This window comes from Manis javanica, chromosome 3, assembly GCF_040802235.1.
Source record: "Manis javanica isolate MJ-LG chromosome 3, MJ_LKY, whole genome shotgun sequence".
Classification (NCBI taxonomy): domain Eukaryota; kingdom Metazoa; phylum Chordata; class Mammalia; order Pholidota; family Manidae; genus Manis; species Manis javanica.
The window spans coordinates 16,353,791-16,374,117 of record NC_133158.1 but is presented as its reverse complement, the minus strand read 5'-3'; the positions used below and the strand labels follow the sequence as shown (position 1 = coordinate 16,374,117).

At 40.3% G+C, this 20,327-nt stretch overlaps 2 protein-coding genes across 2 annotated transcripts in view; both read left to right on the top strand.

Moving 5' to 3' along the window:
• Window positions 1-1,936, top strand: part of FRMD4B (FERM domain containing 4B) — a 294,561-nt gene extending 292,625 nt beyond the window's left edge. The window contains exon 23 of the mRNA XM_017669988.3: window positions 5-1,936. Coding sequence (XP_017525477.3) covers window positions 5-125 — 121 coding nt within the window. The 3' untranslated portion in view covers window positions 126-1,936. The remainder of the gene's footprint in view (window positions 1-4) is intronic.
• A 9,752-nt stretch (window positions 1,937-11,688) lies between these two features.
• LMOD3 (leiomodin 3) overlaps window positions 11,689-20,327 on the top strand; it is a 48,248-nt gene continuing 39,609 nt past the window's right edge. The window contains exon 1 of the mRNA XM_073230888.1: window positions 11,689-11,707. The gene's annotated coding sequence lies outside the window, so the exon portion shown is untranslated. The remainder of the gene's footprint in view (window positions 11,708-20,327) is intronic.

The window sequence follows — 20,327 nt, the reverse complement described above, 5'->3', positions numbered from 1 at the left end:
ATAGACAGTACACAGACACCATTCCAGCGGACAGTCCAGATGGAAACCCGTTGGAAGACAGCCTGGAGACTAGTGAGCAGAGGCTCTTCTGGCATGAAGATTCTAAGCCTGGAACATTAGTCTGAACTGCAGTTGGACCTCTTGGCCAAGCACTGCACTCTCACACTAGTGTGCCTTGCAGAATGTGTTCATCTTCCCAGAAGGCTGTTTGGCTTCAGAAACCCAAAGCCATCCAAGAGTGAAGAGAATCCTCTGTGGCCCCCAGAAATGACTAAGCCCTAGAAGCCCCCGAACGGACAACTTGCCTTTCAGCTCCAGGCACTACCCTAATGGCGCAAAGTCGGACCACACGTTGAACCATTATCAAGGGAGGACTCAGCCTTTATCAATAGCAAGCACTTTTTAAGAGAATAAAAGTTGTTGAGAGAAGGCAAATCTCAAAACTGTGAAAAGTGCATTCAGGTCTCCAACAGGAAAGAAGGACAGGAAATTACAGAGCACAATTCAGAATGATGTGAGAAGGGAAATGAGGGCGCTCCTTAGCCATTGCTCACCATCAGAATGTTTGAATGGGTGAGCTGGCAAAGAATAACATGCTATTTCTACACGGACATGAACAATTTAGACAGTATTGGAAAATTACTTGAAGAGAAGCTGGATTTTGATGAAGTTCTGAATGAGTGTAAATGTTCTTAGGATATTATAAAGAGTGATGGTTTTCATAAGCACCATAATATGGGTTCTAGAAAGACTTACTGCTGTAGCATCCTGTAATATAACTTTATGGTAGCAGACTGGGGAAAATGAAGCAGTCCCCTGAATAACTGACAAACTCTGCTTGGAGAATTTTCTAAGGTACAATATCATTGCTCCTTTTTTCTTTCTACACCAATGGTGTGATGAGCATTTATTCAGGCTGGTAACTCTCCAACTTGGCTGTTATGAAATGGCAGACATGATGTGGAAAGTTTTTAGAATCAAAAATTTGAAAAACTATTTAAAGGTGATACAGAAAGAACCCAAAACAAAACAAAACAAAAACCATATCATTTTAGATGAATTTTGTGCCTTAAAATGGTGAGCATCAGAAAATTAAGCATATTGTCTGGATTCCACAGGTAGGTCTAAGTCACTAAGTGACACAATAAGATTAGTCATTTAAAAAAAATTCCAGGTTGCAGTAGATTTAATTATGAGGCTAAAACTACCTCATACTTTCCTTGGAAGAACTAATTAGCTGTGGTTATTATAGGGTGTGTTTTTTTTTAATGAATATTTCCATATTCCAGATGATCTTTTTTGTCGTCTTTATTCTGCTTCAAAATTCCATAAAAGGTGCTCCCTGTCCTCTTTTTTTAAAAGTTTCTTGTTCATATTGTGAATAGAGAAGTTTCTGAACTTTTTTGGAACATTTTTCTATCTATATTCCAAAGCATGTAATATATACATAAAGATGATTTGTTAACTGGTCCTTAGTCATTTGTATCATTAAAAATGAAGCTGGGGGAAAAAACTGAACAAAAAAAAGACATGCAAAAAAAAATAACTTATTCCTTTTTGCATATTTGTATAGCCTCCTAGAAACAGAAATACCCTTTTGCATATTCTTTTACTATTCTGACTTTTTAAGACCTATTATTTTTTTACATAGGCCAATAAACTAAAGGTGTGCTACTGAAAATGTTTACGTATTCTTCCATTTACATTCAGGGTTCATAAGAACTTTTTAAAGGGCTGTACCACATAATCACATTGGACAAGATCACAGATTTTTAGTTACAGTATTGTATTTTATTGATGCCAAGATGTACATTTTTTCATATTTACATCTCTGAAATCAGGGTGCATCTTTTGATTGATGGTGTGTTCTAGTGGAATTGACAGTGTTTTTTTCTTTCTTAGTGATACATAAAATAAAGTTGTGTCTTACAATGAAGTTGTCTTAGAATTGATGAAATACAGTAACTTATTGCCTCACTGAGGATGACAGATGTGAATTTTCAGGCTTCCTAATCTTGTGAATGTTGTTTATTTTTAACAAGTAATTCATCCTGGTTTTGCAGACTGGCAAACGGGTCTTTTAAATTCAAGAAAATACTTCATCTGACATCTTTTTATCCTATACAATGGGGAGAGGGAAATGAGAAGTGAAATGTAGCAAGACCTTAATATTTCTGTGCATAGATCTTATATGGAAACAATCTTTTCCTGTTATAGAAATGGAGTGCTCAGAATTGCAAGTGCACCTTGAAAGAACATATAGAACTTGGCTCCCAAATGGGAAAAGAAGGTATAGAAATGGAAGCACAGCAAGCCTCCTGTATGATTTCCCCCTATCTTTGAAAAACATCTCAACCACACTATTGGTATGTTTATTAATAACCAAAAAGTGCAGAGGTAAATTTTTCAACATTCACATTGATATGTTTTTTATTACAAGATATCATATGTTCACAATAAAAATTTTAAACTAAAACATGAAGCAAATATATAACATTAAAAGCATAATCATGCCCTGTAAGGATAGCATTACCAGATATAACAATTGTTTGTTTATTTTATATTGGTTCAGATTTTTTTTTTCTATGCATATAGCAGTTTTTTTTAAATGCAGCATTATATTATAAGGACAGTTTTACAAATTGTTTTTTCACCTAACACATCCTGGGCCTCACTCTGTATCAATATACATATGATCTACCTCATAAAGATTTGTGTTTTTACAAGGTGAATTTTTTAAATTGCCTCACCTTCCTTGATGTTTATTTTATTTTTTTATATGTGAGAAAATTCCTAAAAATTTTTCTTGTACTCATAAAAGCTTAGTGTTAAAAGCACTAAAGATTCCAGAAAGTTTTAAACTGTTAGTTTGGCCTGTCCTTAGGAACAAAAGTTCAGACTGAAGAGTTTGCTCAAATGATAGTCTTTAAGAGTTTTAGACCAGGAATGATGACTTTCTCCAGTACAGCAGAAAAGCTTGGATCCTTTTCTAAAGTAGTACTTCTCAACTATCAGTGGTGAAAGACCTGTTCTTAAAATTTTCAACCAATGTGGGCCTATATTTTTATAAAGCAAAATAAAGGGGAATTACTAAGAGAAAAAACAGTTAATTTTAGAAAGTGATTTACTAGTTAAGCGAAATAACAAGCAGATTTGTTACATTCTTTAGAGATAAAACTATTCTGTCAAATTGCAATCAATGTTTCTGGACACTGACTCAGTTTCTGTACCAACCTGGTTCCAAGCAGCAGCGACAGTTTCTAGACTATCCTCTGAGTGGCACTGACCTGGAGCTGTATCAGAGGAGGTGCTACATCCATGCTTGTTAATAAGGCAAATCATCTGGTGTCCCCTGGTAACTCACAGTTACCAGACAGAAACATCTTGAGCCCAGAAGGTGATATAAAACTTAACTTATATTTTGGCTCAAAGTTTGTCAAGCCCCTTATCAGTTGTATTTCTCACTCCATCCCTATCTCCTCCTCTGGATTCCCAAAGGTCTTCTTTGCTACTTTACCTCTTCTCCGCCCTGCTTCTTGTGCCACCCTAGAACAGAAAAAGGGGAAATATGTCTTGCTGCAAAAATGAGTTGGCAGTTGTCGAATCCTAATTCAGGGTATGCTAGAGTGCTTTGTGTGTATTTGTTCTTTTAATCCCCACGAAGCTCAGTGAAGTATATGGTGCTATTATCTTCACTTTACAGAACCTGAGGATTAGAAAGGTCAAATAGTTCGTCAAAAGTCATGCAGCTGTTAGGAGAAAAGCAGGAGATAGATTGTGACTTGTCAAACTCTAAAGCCTAAACTACTACCACCTTGTTCCATGAGCAATTTCTCTACACTAAGGGTAGCTGAGAGGATTTTTTAAATTACATATTAATGAAAATTGAGTGAAGATATGCTAAGCTCAGCTGTCCTTGTGCATTACTTCTTCAAGATATGGACCTAATTTTCTTTCATTACCAGTGGTAGAAAGGTAAAGAGGCTAGCCTCGGTCAGAACACGAGTCAAGATAACCCTTATCTAGGTTACTACTTAGGCTTAGGTGGCTGCCCAGCAGGCTGCATTACTGACTGCTTGTGAGCTCTTCAGTGGACCTAGTACATTTTAAAATTGTTTTCCAGTCAATAAAATGTCTCAAGCCAGTGAATATATTTGTTACAATCACAGATAAAGATAATGAACTAAATATTGATCCATAGCACTGAAAATATCTATTGATCCTCCCTTACTTCTGATTGCTCAGGACACTATAGCAATAGGAAGTTTATATGCTCTTCTACCACAGCTCTGAGGAGTCTTCTCAGAATTGCACCTTATCATATATATGTGCTTGTGGGCTTCACTCTTGAGTCTCTTTGGAAAGAGTGAATCTGAGATTATTCTCATGTTACAATCTGAGCCTGATGCCAGAAAATCCTTCTAACACTTTCAACCTTTTCTACTTTTGATGATTCATTGAAGAAGTCTATCTCCTCTGCAAAAGAAAATAGGAAATATGCACCAAGATTTATTTTGGCAGTACTTACCTGATTCTTAACATAAACACAACACATTTTCTCCATCTCCTTTTGCTTTTGAGTATCAGCAGCCTTGACAGGAATGGTGTGCTTGGACCAGGAAGGGGAAGGGAGTTGACCTAACTTCTGAGTTTTAGAGAATTCTCTCTTCTTGAATGCTTGTTACATTCATGGAAGTGCCCAAGGTTTAAAAGGGCTGTGGTTTTCAGGTGGGGCCATACCACCCCCTGTGGGGCATTTGGAAAGGTGTTGCTGTGTTTTGGATCTCCCAGTGATTTGGAAGTATCATTGGCATTTAGGAACCAGGGACATTAAATATACTGCAAGGTATGGGATGATCCCACACAACAAATAGCTGTTGTAGTAGCCAAACTGCCCACAGGCACCCCTGAGAAACCTTGGGTGGCTTACCTAGGAGAAGGTGTTGGATCAGCCTCTATTGGTGCTGCCTTCCAGTGTTTAAAGCAGAGATTCCTCAAATTTAGAAGAAGAGGGGAAGTGAGGGAGACAATTGTTTTCTGAGGGTGGGGACAAGATTGTATGGGATTTGAAAAACCATCTATCCAACAAATATTAGGATGCCCACTCTGCGTGTCAGTCCTAGGCAATGAGGATAGAATGGTTTCCTGAAGCCAACAGTCCAATGAGTGAGAAACAGAAAGGAATAATTTGAATAACTGAAAATGATCATTAGTCCTATGAAAGCCAAAAGTGGTGAGAGAAGAAAGGGGATGTGGATAAGACGTTAGGTCAGTGGGACACAAGGGAGCCCTTTGGGGTGGGTGATGGTTCGGGACTGGTACAAGAAGATCCAGTTACACAAAAAGGAAAAGCTCTTCCAGGGTTAGGAGAATGGCATTATGGCATTGGCCAAGGCCCTAGAATTGAAGAAGCTTGGCCAGTTTTAGAAACTAGAGGAATAGGAGGACAGATTATGCCAGAATTAAAGAAATAACAGGTAATAAGAAAATTCTCACTGTAGTTTCAACAGTGGGCTAAGAGCTATCAAACATTACTTCATTCAGTTTTTCCCATACAAGTATGACAAAGGTGGTCTTATACCAGAAAAGGATAGAGAGAAAGAGAGAGAGGCTCAGAAATACTGCCTGGGATCAGTTACATGACCTTGAAGTAAAAAAGTTGTAAAGCTAAATCTCAAACCTACCTTTGTCTGACTCCATATCTCATGCTCTTTATTAACTGACAATAAAAAGGAGTTGCTCACCAAACACCTCTCTTAAATGGAAACCAGAGAAAATGAAAAGGTCAGGGCAGGAACAAACAAGAGTCAGCCTAGGGAGGAAGAAGGGGAGGCTCAGGTTAAATAAGGACAGAAAAGGACAAGGCAGGGCACCTACAGTTTGTGGGTTTTCATAACATGCAGTTCAGACACTTGTGATCAGGGTGTAGCTTGAAGATATTCCTAATGAAGAGCCAGTTAGTAGCCAACTAGGCGGGAATTACCTTTGCGAAAAGGGTGGACTAAAAGACCAAAGGCATTTGAGGAACGCACTACACAGGCTGGCTCCTCCTGTAGTGAATTGAACTAGCAGGGCAGCCTCCTACTGCTGCCTCACTCCCAACATGAACACATACCCTTTCCCAGAAACCATTCTTTATGTTGTCGTCTCCTCCCATTTTCAGAAGAAATTGGCTCCGTAAGGAGATCAAAGATTGGGAAGCCAGAGTGAGAAAGATCTCATCAGGGATAGTGGCAGCCCGAGATGGGGAAGGGCATTTCCAGCAGCCCTTCAATTACCATGCAAGAAGCCTTTATGGAAGCTAATGTCTGGGCAGACACCACCTTCATACAGCAGTGGTTAAGCGTGTGGGCTTTGAAGTCAGGCAGAGCTGGAGACAGGCTGCTGGGCATGGAATCAATCCCAGCTTCACCACTTGCTGTGGTTGTATGAACTAAGGTAAGTTTTCTAACCTCCCCGGGCCTCAGTTTCCCCTCTAGTACACATTGCATAAGGGTGTTTGTGAGTTAAACAAGATAATGCACATAAACAGTGAGGCACAACCGCTGGTCCTTCTCAGGTTGTTCATTAAGATAAATTGTGTCCTGAAAAGAAGATGGTAAGTGACGTTAAGTGTCAAATGAGATCTAGAGAGTTGGAATTCAGAAGGTTTGCATTTGCCTTGGTTTAGCCACTAAAATGACAACACTATTGAAATAACCCGCCATTGTCAAGAGTTAGTTATGTTTCAGGCACTGTTGTGCCTGGCCCTTAGACTATTTTTCTGCTTATTTAATCCTAAAAGCAAGTTTACAATTATTAAAACAAACAAAAGCTTTGGGAGGTTAAGTGCTTTGCCCAAGATACCATATCTAGAAGGTACCCAGCCTGGATTGTAATTCACAAATACATAAAAGAGAAATTCTGTGAAGTATGAATCTGTGCTACTTGAGTCCAGCATGGATAAAAGATGCACCAAAATTTAACCTGAGGAGTCAATGCAATTAAGATGTTTTGCTGACCTTTCAGCCAGAGCTCTCCCCTAAGGCCCGGTGCACTTGCAGAAGCCGGAGATGGAGCACCTCCTTAAACTGGGCGATAAACCTGCCCCCTGCGGCTCTCCCTTGCTAAACATGGCCTTGCTGCTGGCTCAAAAACTGGTACCTGCCTTTTCATGTCTCTAAAAATGCAAACAAGCCAGCCAGTTGGGTGGCCACATTCAGCAAATGAAAATATAGGGTGCTGAGCTAAATTTGAAAAACAGCTTTAACCATCAAATTTTTGTTATTGCTGGGGGAAAAGCTGGAAAGCAGGACATTTAGGGCATCCTGAAAAAAATCAATAAGGGGCTCCAAACAAAAGTATTAAGTACAGAGCATGTCCCATAGATAAAGGACTCCTCGCAACCCACCTTGCCAGGCCTCTGTCCCGGGCACAGGTAAGACAGTAATAGATCATTGAGAAGCTCTAGGAGATGATGTGTTAGGGAGATGGGTGTCACTCTCCCCATCCGTGGAGGGGTTGGTCCTATTCAATCCAGAGCCTTTCTTCAGACCAGAAACCTTCTAGGTCAGACCCAGTTTGGTCTGAAAACAGGTACGGAAGTATGGAAGCTCCTCTGGGAGAGCACTCCTGAGAAAACCTTTGTTAAAATGTAGTGTTTCTGGCCTTCAATTCCAGCTCTTACAAAGTTGATTAATGAGGACACCTAGGGGCCTACTTTGGTTATTGCAGCCAGAAGGTTTGTGACAGGCCACCACCGATACTCAGTTCAAATACTATGTGTACAAACTTCAGTTAACCCTGAAGAAAAGAAATTCAATTTCGAATGCCTGGCACTTTCACTTATTAGTTGTGTCTTATTGGGGAAATTGCTTAGGTTTTTTAAAATACTATTTTTCCATAAACTAGAAATAATAATTGTTAACAATCTTATGGAATTGTAAGGATTCAATAGAACTATGCACTTAAGGAAGTTAGATAGAACACAGTAAGCCCTCATAGATGTTTATTGTCCTTATTGTTCCGAATGTGACATTGCAAGGAAGTGGAATATAAGAGAATTGCTAATAATATTTAACATTATTTTTACAGTTAAATAATGAAATTAAAGTGGCAAATATTAATATTTCATATTTATTGGGTGCCAGGGCCAAGATTAGGGTGTAGTGAGTGAGGTGCATATCCAGATGCAAAATGTAAGGAGGCACAGAAAACCCAGTTGACAAGATAAACAATATTTTAATGCAGACTTTTTAAAAATTCAAAACTTTAGCCAAAAAAAAAAAATCCATGAATAACAAAATACCAACATTTTAGTACAGAAAGGATCAGTATTATTGATTATTCCTTTTGCCTCAAGCTCCAGTGTGGCTCAGCACTATACTGTGCTAACAATCCTAACAATCAGGAGGCATTATACACCCATTTTACAGATGAGAGAAAGGAAGCCCAGAGGAACTGCTCAGAGGCACTGCCTGGGGTCACATAATCAAGCACAAGGCTGTAAATCTACCCAAGATCAGAAAGATTCTAAGGCTCTTGTCTTGTCCTCTCTGTCTCATTCATGCTCCCCATTCACAAAGTGATGCCGACTGAAGCTTATCTACCCCAGAATGTAAGTTCACTTGTGTTGTGTTTAAAGTTGTCATGTTTAAAGTTGCCAGATTGAGCAAATTAAAGTAAAGAATGCACAGTTAAATTTGATGTTGAGATACATACAAATAATTTTTGTATGTGTATGTCCCATGCATGTCCTGTATTTTAGCTGACAGTCCTCCTGCCCCATCAAAGGTGACCAGACATTTTAATACAGAGAGCTCACAATTTCAAAACGGAATAGATCTACTGGATTAATCTGCCATTTCTGTGAGCACAGTTCAGGGACAATGGCTTTGATGGAGTAACAAGGGAAAAAGGGAAGTAGGGAGGGAAGAAGGAAGGAAAGGAAAGAAGAAAGAAAAGGGAAGGAAGGAAGGAGAGAGGGAGGGAAGGAAGACACTGGCTTAGCACCTTCGTCCTAATGGCAAATGGACAGTCTGAGCTTCAACTGGCTTTACTAAAGCCCCTTTTTTGGCCTTTACTGAGATGCTCTGAGAAAAGAAATTACAAGCTTGAGTTGGAATAAAGACAATGCTTCCCGTGTTCTGTGTGGCATGTTCTGCAAATGGTATTTGTTATTTTGAGATCTCTATCTAAAGGCAACATAAATTATTTCCTTGGCAGAACAATATTCTGAACCCCAGTGATTTGCTTCCATTCACAGTGCAATGAAAATGATTGAGAACATCAGAAATTCGTTCTTTAAAAATCATGTTGCCCATGTGGCCCTGAAACATTAGCAAATTTCAGCTCCTTGGAGCTCAGTAAATTGAATATATTGTCAGCAATTATTTGTTCTAATAACATTGCTGCATGCAGATGGAGATGGGGGAAATATTCCAAGGCTCTTGAATTTTACTGCTTGAGGAATTTGGTTCTTAATTATATGAATCATTAAATCATGGCAATGGATTTTTAGGCAATTCAATGATTTGAACAACGGTTTCAATTTCTAATTCACATTGTACTTACCCACTGAAAACTTCCCAGATCCCTCCCACATAAATGGATCCTTCCCAGAGCACTACCTAATACTTCACACAACCCACCCGTTTCCGGATTACTGGTATATGCCCAGGGTATGGGCACATTCACCCTCCTCCCCCACTAGTCTGTGAGCTCTTAGAAATCAGGGACCATGTTTTATTTATATATGCCCCATTAGAATCTACAAGCAATTTCTTATCCAATAAGTGCTTGTGAAATTGCACAGTATATACACACTGTATTCATCTGCTAGGGCTGCCATAACAAAGAACCACGAACTGTGTGCCTTAAACAACAGAAACATGACTTCTGGAGGTTTGCTGGCAATCTTTGGCATTCTTTGGCTTCCAGAACCATCACCCTGGGCTCCTCCCATCTTCACGTGACATCCTTCTGTGTGCATATCCCTCTGTCCAAATATCCCCTTTTTATAAGGACATCCAGTTATATTACTCTAGGACTCCCCTAAACTTGATTACACCTGTTAAGACCCAATTTCCAAATAAGGTTATATTTTGAGGTATTGGCAGTTAGGACTCCATCTTTTTTTGGGGGGTATCAAAACAAGCTTTATATTCTTTTTTTTGGTATTATTAATATACAATTACATGAGCAACATTGTGGTTACTAGATTCCCCTATTATCAAGTCCCCACACATTACAGTCACTGTCCATCAGTGTAGTAAGATGTTATAGAATCATTACTTATCTATAAGACTATACTGCCTTCCCCATGTCCCTGCCCCCTACATTGTGTGTACTAATCATAATGCCCCTTTTTCCCCTTATCCCTCCCTCCCCACCCATCCTCCCCAGTCCCTTTCCCTTTGGTAACTGTTATTCCATTCTTGGGTTCTGTGATTCTGCTGCTGTTTTGTTCCTTCAGTTTTTTCTTTGTTCTTATACCCCACAGGTGAGTGAAATCATTTGGTACTTGTCTTTCTCCGCCTGGCTTATTTCACTGAGCATAATACCCTCTAGCTCCATCCATGTTGTTGCAAATGGTAGGATTTGTTTTCTTCTTATAGCTGAGTAATATTCCATTGTGTATATGGACCACATCTTCTTTATCCATTCATCTACTGGTGGACACTTAGGTTGCTTCCATTTCTTGGCTATTGTAAATAGTGCTGCGATAAACATAGGGTTGCATATGCCTTTTTCAAACTGGGCTCCTGCATTCTTAGGGTAAATCCCTAGGAGTGGAATTTCTGGGTCAAATGGTATTCCTATTTTGATTTTTTTGAGGAACCTCCATACTGCTTTCCACAATGGTTGAACCAATTTACATTCCCACCAGCATTGTAGGAGGCTGCCCCTTTCTGCACAACCTCATCAACATGTGTTGTTTAGGACTCCATCTTTTTGAAGAAGCACAGTTCAATCTGTAACACATACCAAAAGAAAAAAAAAATCACCCAAACACCAAGGATGTGTTTTTGAGGTTCTAAGAAGATAACATTATAAACTAACTGGCTCTAGCTGTTTTTTAGAATCTCTACTCAGCAGAGATTCTTGAGCGAAGGGTTGGAGGAGGTAAGTTCTCATTCAAAGTTACTTTGAAAAATGACACTGAAGTAAAAGATACCCCAACCAGATCAGGATGTTGAAAACAGAGTATGCTCAGGACAAACCTGAATCCATGCGCATTTGTGCAAGGTGCTCGCCTGACGCTTAGGCACATTACAGACTGAGAGGGCCCAGTCCCTCCTCTCTTCATTTTGCGCCTGAAGTCAGTATTTCAATGGCTGGGAAGAAAGCACACGCAATCCGTACTGCTCGTGTTGCCACGGAGGGACTGGAGCCAACCCTGGGTATGTTATATCCATCTCAGAAGGCTTAAAAGAAACATACTGGTGCAGAATAGCTGGGGGGGAATCCAGTCACTGATCCTCCCACCCCCCAGCTCCTCATGCCTACTGACACGGGAGGCTGGGCCGGAGGACCCCTGAGCTGCCTGCCCCACCCCTCCTCCTGCCAGCCAATCCCCACCCTCCTTTCTCCGGCCACCCGCCCGGCAGCCTATAGGAAGCAGGCTCTCAGTGCGCTCCCAGCCTGGGGGGCAAACCGTTCCAGTAGGTTCTCTGAGCAGGAACCTGCGTGAGCCCGGTGGCTGCCCGGATCTGCTGAGGCGGCCCAGGTACGTCGGGTACCCCGGGCTCTGCGTCCCCGGAGCCTTGTTAACAGGCCGGTGTTAATTCAGGCGGGCTGGGCGGGCGTCTCCGAGAACCTGTGTGTCCGCCTTCTCGGGGGCGCCTGTGGCTCTTGCCCGTGCGCCACACTTCACTAGGAGGAGCCGGCGTGGAAACCGGCCCTTCTGACCGCAGTGTGCCCGCCACACGCGCAGCTGCACTTAGGTGTCAAGTCCAAGCTCGTGCCGCTCGCTGCACGAGGGGCCGGTGAGTCAGAGACCAGGCGTTTGGGACAGAAAGCATCATTATTCGGAAAGCCGGCGCCCAGGAGCGGCGGGCAGCGTCCTGAAGCCCCACCCCAGGTTCCTTTGCTCCAGGGAAGGCGGGCAGGCCGGGCAGAGGGCAGGGGCCACAGCGGGCTCGGACCTCCGGGCGTCCGCATGGGCTTGAGGGAAGCTGTGAAACTCCTTGTCCTTGGTTAACCGACTCTCGTGGACGTAGATCTGGTCGCAGTGTTCCTATAAATCTTTGACAGGGCAGTCTTGTTTTTGTACACATGTCCTGCTTTCCTTAAGGGGCTGTTTGCCGCCATGTCAGCTGTGAGCAAAATTCCTTTTGATGATGAGCAAGCCTCCCTTCAGGGCCGAGCAGATGTTTGACCCAAAGATTAAGGCAGCAGCCGAGACAAATATATTATGAAACGCCAGGTGTTCTTTTACCCAGTTACAGTTTCTTGTATGACATCTATGTCCTTTTTCTGAACTTCAGTGGGAAAAGGTACTATTTTTTGAAGAAACCATAGAACTCAAGTTACTTAACTGGTCCCCCCTTAATATTGATCCACAAATATTACACAGTGCTGATAGAGTAAATGGTCGAGGGCACAACTGCCCAGGTGACAGGGATTCTTTTTCCTCTGAAAACTACCCCCGCTTTCTCCCCACCACCACCCCCGCCCCTGCTCCTGTCACAAAGAACCCCACCCGCTCTGCAAAATCGTAAAGTTGGTGGAGCACAGGGCCTCCAGAGTTGGGCGGAGTGAGTTCAAAGCCCAGCTCCAACTCCTGCTAGCCCTGTGAGCTTGGAAGAGACACTGGCTTTTCCAAGCCCCTGTTTTCTCCTCTGACTTCCAAAGATTTGATTGTGCAGATTAAAGGAGAAAATACGAATAAAATGCATAGCACAGTGACAAGCCAGAGTAAATACTTAGATGCTAGTGAATTGTGCTATTTCATGACCTGGCCCCGTTAGGTGTGGCTGATGGATCCAGGGGTGTATGCCTGACGCAAGCTAGGATAATTACATCCCCTCTTAGAAATTTTAAATTGAGAAGTGAAAGCCTCAGAAACTGAATGGTGTCAAAATAGCATTTTGAATTCAGATGGTGTAAGAGAACCCACAGCATCCATAGCACCTGGGAGCTAGATGCACAATACACAATCTCAGGCTCCAGTCCAGACCTACTAAGTAAGGGCACATTTTTAATAAGGTACACATTACAGCCTGAGACACACTTAGAAGAAAGTCTGCTGTCTTCTTGAAAGGCACGCACTGTGACCTTTGCCTCGTCAGACCTGCATGCACAAATGCACAGTTTTATAAAATACCCAGAACCAATGCTTAATCTTTCCTTAAGCTTGAGCTAGCTCTAGTTAGCTTCTGCTGCTTGTCACCCCAAAATCTCAACAGCACTGCAAACTATCTTCAGGAAACCTTGCAGGATGCTAACTAAGGCTTTTCCACCATATCCTGTAATGAAGGCGAATCTAGAATTGGAGGAGGGGTTAGTTCTAAAGTCAGATCATTAGGTGAAAATTGTGTCTGGTCAAAAATATGCCAGAAAATGTATTAGAGGTGTGCCCCACATTAAAATGTGATACACAGTATCACTAATTCCAACACAGCTGACTTTGGAACACATTGATATTTCTTCATTTGGGGCCCAGATGAAGTAGTAGCTTCTCTTTCATGACCACATTGTATGAAAAGTACTGTGTGTGTGTGTAATGAATTTTGACACATGTATACACTTATATAACCATTGCCCAGAGATATCAAGCATTCTATTTTTTTCTCCTTCACTTATTTCACCCATCCTGCCATCCCCTTTCCCTATGGCAACCTCCAGTCTGTTCTCTGTGTTTATGAGTTTATTTCAGTTTTGTTTGTTCATTTGTTTTATTTTTTCATTTCCTTATACAAGTGGAATCATGATATTTGTCTTTCTCTGACTCATTGCACTTGACAGCATTACCTCTAGGTCCATCCATGTTGCAAATGGCAAGATTTCATTCCTTCCTATGGCTGAATAATATTTCATTGTATATACATACCACATTTTTTTTGTCCATTCATGTATCAATGGACATTTAGGTTGCTTCCATATTTTAGCTATTTAAATAATGCTGCAATAAACATAAGAGTACATATATCTTTTTATATTAGTGATTTTATTTCCTTTGAGTAAATTCCCAGAAGTGGAATTACTGGGTCTATGGTATTGCTATTTTTAGTTTTTTGAGAAACCTCCATACTGCTTTCCATAGTGGCTGCACCAATTTACATTCCCACCAGCAGTGTAATATTGCCTTTTTCCACATCCTCACTACTTGTTATTTTTTTACTGATATTAGCTATTTTGACTGATATAAAGAGAAGAGAAGATAATTTTGTTCTAAAGTAAAGCTGGTGATTTCAAGAGGAAAAAGGCTGAATGTAAGAAGAAAGTTGTAAAAGGCTTGTGGAAGAAAGTAAATGAGGTATAATATCAGGTACACCAAAAGATTAGAATTTCACTTTGTTAAAAGGACAAAGTTTTCTTGAACTACTGGTCTGCCCTTAAATAGAGAGATTGTGAAGGGTTTTTCTAATTGTTTTATCGGAATGGTTTCTCATGCTTAACGTCTCAATAAGGTGTTTGAGTATTTAAGAAAATAAAATCTTACTATTAAAAAAGCTAAGAGCTAAATTTGCTAACAAGTATGTAACCTCCGTATCTGCCTTTAAAATCTTTGTCACTTTGGTGAAATGGATAAATATTGTTTCATAGTGGCCTGTAATCCTATTTAGACAAGTGCCTTAAAAAAACTTCCTTTTGACAGGTTCCCAAAATCAAATTCAAAAAGGTACTTTTACCTCTAGTTAACTCTTGAGATTTTCCAGAGGGCCCCTTGAACATATCAGAGGATTTTTCTCCTCATAAGGGAGAAATAATTCAGCTAATTCAGCTTACTTATTTGACATGTAATTGGGAAGCTTTGTCAAGTGAATAATGCTGAACTTTAGATCTTTAAACTGTTATGTGTTAACAGTAATAACCAGATTTCCTTGTCAGTTGTGTCATGGTGAATTCTCATCAGATCTCTAACCATTTCCACTCCAGGTCTTGTCAATTATAGTTAGTGTCTTACTCTGGAAATAGTGAAGAACTAAGTTGACTTGAAACAGAGCAAGAATTAATTAAATAAGATTGAGTAAACTGAAGAAGATGATTTTAGTTTTTACGACTTTTTGTTTCAAATGTTGCTGATCTTAAAAAAAAGTTTTTTTTTAAGGGTGGGCAGGGAGGGATAGGGGGGGGAAGAAGAAGGGGGGTATTAAGATTAGCATGCATGGGGGGGAGGGAGAAAGGGGAGGGTGGGCTGCACAACACAGAGAGGACAAGTAGTGACTCTACAACATTTTGCTAAGCTGATGGACAGTAACCGTAATGTGGTTGTTAGGGGGGACCTGATATAGGAGAGAGCATAGTAAACATAGTATTCTTCATGTAAGTGTAGATTAAAAATTAAAAAAAAAAAGAAAGAAAGAAAGAAAGAAAAGGGGGATTACTCCTTAACAGGATAAAACTATTGGTAAATCAAAGATCAACTCATGCTTTAAATATCCTTAATGTTGATCACTTAAAGGGTGTCAGATGATCAGCTATGGAGGTACTCTTTTCTGATAATATTCCTTTCTCTTAAATAAAAAAAAAAAAAAAAAGCAGTTACTGTGTGCTGACCTCCAATGAGTTCTGCACAGTGGTATAGAGGGCATGTCAAAGTGTGGGCAAAGGGTCTGTTTGTTTCTATGCAGAAGATCAAGGCCTAGCTTGGATACCCAGAAAATGAACTAAGATACGATATGAGGAGGAGCTTCCGGCATCAGCACTCTCTGGAGGACTTGTGCCAGGGGATGATCATCAAAAAGCCTCCACAGGGATCCGGACGATGCTGCGGTTGTGGCTGCATCCAGCCCACCGTCTCCTGGACTTGCCATAGGAATGAGGAGGGAGATGTCTAGGCTGGCATGTGCATACAGTGAGACAACGAATTTGACCGGATCTGTACTGTTGGAACTCAAACAGGAGTTGGGAGGGGTGCAAGTTGTAGCACTCCAAAATCTCATGACTATAGACTATCTATGGTTAAAAGAACATATGGGATGTGAACAGATCCCAGAAATGGGCTGCTTTAATTTGTCTGAGGGTTCAAGTACAGTTGGACAATATCCATCATATCATAGATAAATTTTCACAAATGCCTAGGGTGCCTAAATGGTTTTCTTGGCTTCACTGGAGATGGATGGTAATTATAGATTTGCTTTGTTTATGTCACCGTATTCCTATTATGTTAATATGTGTGTGCAAATTAGTTAGTAGTTTAAAACCTATACATACTTAAGGTACTATACAAGAAGATATGTCAAAGAAATAATCAAACCTCCCATGTTTCCTTCATATGCTACATCTATAGCTTTTCTTCTTCCTTCCTAATTACAACCCTTAAATAGAATTCGTGCCTCATATCAAATTTACCAAGTATCATAATTCCTCCAGGTGGTAAAGATACCTCGAGACAAGTGCTGGGCATAGAAGCCACAGGGCATAAATCTGCAAAGAAGTAAAAAGCTAACCTTTGCAAGCAATATGGCTTCTCTCTCACTTACCAACTTTACATTTCCCTGTATGGCCCCGGAAGATGACTGGTTAGCCAGAGACGGGTAAGATTCCTCAAGGGAGGAACAACCTAAGACAGGCACAGTCGCAGGGGGGCCATCAGGTGAGAATTTGGGGATCAACAGAGGTGAGGCTCAGAACCTCACCCCCCCTGCTTTGAGAGAAATCTTCTGCATCCGTGGATGTCTTGCTGCCCTTGTCTAGCCTGGATTAATACTTAGTCCATAGGCACACACCTGATCATCTGATCATCTACATTTGCCTTCTTACAGCACTAAACTATGTTTTCTACCTTTATCTTGCATCTACCTACCACTTCAGCATTTTATTAAAAATAAAAATAATAATAATAATAGGAGAAATGTGGGATCAACATATAAATCAAGTACAAAAATCAAACGAATATTCATATTTGACCTGATTGTTTATAGGTCATAATGCGTGATCAAAACCGAAAGTTTCTGTGATGAATGCCCTTGTACTGTTCACCATGTAAGAATTTATTCACTATGTAAGAATTCGTTCACCATGTAAGAACTTGTTTGTTATGCTTCAGAAGATTGGAGACTGATGAGAATTAGGCTTGAGATGGATTAATGATTGTACATTGAGCATTGACCCCCTATACTGAATTTTATTGTTGTTAACAACCATTTGATCAATAAATATGAGAGATGCCCTCTCAAAAAAAAAAAAAAGTTTTAACTTTTTTCTCTTAAGCTGACTTACAACAGTCAGTAAATAATTACACTTTAAAAGCAGAACTGAAACATTTACCTTACTCTCTACCTGATACTTCCAGAATTTAGAAACTCTCAGTATTTTTATATTTTTGTGGCAACATTTTTATTTGTACAAGTTCAGTAAGAATCTATTCTCCCTGTGACCAGGCCAATTAAAGACACTAGTTGTATTACCAAGGCTTTAACTGGAATGTCATATTTGAGAGACACATGCATAGATTCAGATATGACCAGACAGCTTTAAGAAACTAAGATTGACTTTATAGAGCCAATAAAGCCCCCTGTAAAAATTGGCCTGGTACCTCGCTTACAGGGTTCCCAGAAGCCCTACCAAATGAGTAAGCAAGGTCACTTCCTTGCAGCTGCAGCAACCTCAGAATATCTTGAGGGAACCTCGAGAAGAGAGGAATTCCCACGAATCTACAGGTACTGTAGGCAAGACCTGATGGCAAGTCTGGCTTGGCTTTTCTGACTTCAAGAAGCCTTTAAAAGTTCAATCTGAAATTTCTTACAAAAAGTTCCAGCAAAGCACATTTAAAAGAGCCTATGTGATCAATTGCTGTTCTTGCTACACTTATGTAAATAATCAAACTAAGTGTTTTGAAGCTAAGCTTACTTTACAAATTAGTCTTAATATGGTTAGCTCTAATAATATGAGGATCATTTTAGAGAGAAAAGAATTATGTTTCAATAGTGCAGCCTTATTGATATTAGACTCTAATACTAGTCAGTGTAAAACACACTGAATTCTGAATTCTGCTTTCCTCCCATCATTTCAGATGGAGTCTTACTGTCCCTAGTCCTCATATTCTGCCATGCATTCTTAATCTCCATGTTAAGTTTGTTCCCTCCAGAACAGAAAATCCGACTCCAGATGTTGCTTGGACAAAGATTTCAACCCACCCCTCACACTGATAAAGATGCACATCAGCAACCCCGCAACCTAGATGCACCCTCCTTTCATGTGCTCCTGTCCACCTCAGCCACTGCTAAGACATCTCTATGACCTGTTTCCCTGCCAGGCAGCAAAAAAACTAACTGATGGAGCCCTCACATTTATCAGCAGTTCTCAGAATCATGGAACTGAGCATCCTTCCTACTCCCCTTTCCTGGACCTCTGCTAATGCTGTTCCTAGCCCTGCTAATTCAGACCACGTTTACTTAGTCTTCTAAATAAATTTGTTTCCCTTCACCTAGAATCAGTCAAGCTCCGGGTGGTGATGCACATGGAACCCCCTATGACAGTCCCTCACGACTTTCATTGCGGGCCACTAGATAGGCCACTCAGAGAGTGAACCCAGACTGCCATTCCCCAGCCATTGCCTGTTGTCAGCAGGAAGTAACTTGAGTAGTCTTCGCCCTTCTCCCTAAGGGCAGTTAGGCTTACCTCTTCTGAGGGGGGACTGAGGCAGGTGTTAGTCAGACACAGGCAGATAGAACTCAAGGTCCTGGTAAGGTGCAGGAAGAAGAGAACTAGGGTCAAGTTCTGTTCTTGGGAGACATCTGGGAAAATCAGGCTGAGAAAAAGGGGAGTTTCTCTTCCCTTTGATCTTAGCTCGGCCATAGCATCAGGCCCTAGCAACAACTCCCAGCCATTTGTGTGGTTTACTCCATGTTTGTGCTTATAAACCCTGGATACTGCAGCTCTAACAGCTTCCTCCCTTGGAGCCCCTCCTGATTAGAGGAATTCTTTCTCATTCCTTTTCACTTCTTATGAAAATCTGTGCTGGTTGCTCCGTACTCCTCTCTGCTGACTTCATTTCTCGTTGCCTCCAAGACACAATCCTAGGAAAAACAGCATCTCCTGGTAACAATATCTCATTGTGGTTTTGATTTGCATTTTCCTGATGATTAGTGATTTTGAACATCTTTTCAAGTGTCTGTTGGCCATCTGATGTCTATTTTGGAGAAATGTCTATTCTGATCTTCTGCCCATTTTTTAATCAGATTTTTTTTGATGTGTTGCATGAGTTCTTTAATTAATTTTGGATATTAGCCCATTATCAGATATATCATTTGCAAATGATAGAGCTCCCACAGAGTATGTTACCTTTCTGTTTTGATGACAGTTTGCTTTTTAGTTTGAAATAATCCCACTTGTTAGTTTTTGCTTTTGTTTCCCTTTCCTGGGGAAATATATCTAGAAAAAAATTATGAATGCTGATATTCAAGAGTTTACTTCCTTTATTTTCTTCCAGGAGTTTTATGGTTTCAGATCTTATATTTAGGTCTCTAACCCATTTTGAATTTGTTTTTGTGTATGGTATAAGACAGTGGTCCAGTCTCATTCATGCATGTAAATGTTCAGTTTTCCCAACACCATTTACTGAAAAGACTGCCTTGTCCTCATTGTATATTCTTGCTTCCTTTGTCACCATTAATTGATCATATAGGCCTGGGTTTATTTCTGGGCTCTTGATTCTATTCCATTGATCTATATGTCTCTCCTTGTGTCAGTACCGTACTATTTTGGTTACTGTAGCATTGTAGTATAGCTTGAAATCAGGAGTATGATAACCCGAGCCTTGTTTTTCTTTCTCAAAATTGCTTGGGCTATCCAAGGCTTTTTGTGGCTCCATACAAATTTTGGGGTTACTTGTCCTAGTTCATAAAAGAATAATATCAGAGCTTGCATTGAAAATACTTATTTTTAAAGCAGTATGAAGGTTCCTCAAAAAACTAAAAATAGAAATACCATTCAACCGAGTAATTCCACTTCTAGAATTTTACCTGAAGAAAACAAAATCCCTAATTCAAAAAGATATATGCACCCCTATGTTTATAGCTGCAATTTTGCAAAGGCCAAGATATGGAAGCAATCTAAATGTCCATCAATAGATGAATGGATAAAGAAGATGTGGTACATACACACAATGGAAAATTATTCAGCCATTAAAAAAAGAAGAAATCCTGCCATTTGCAACAACATGCCTGGATCTAGAGGGT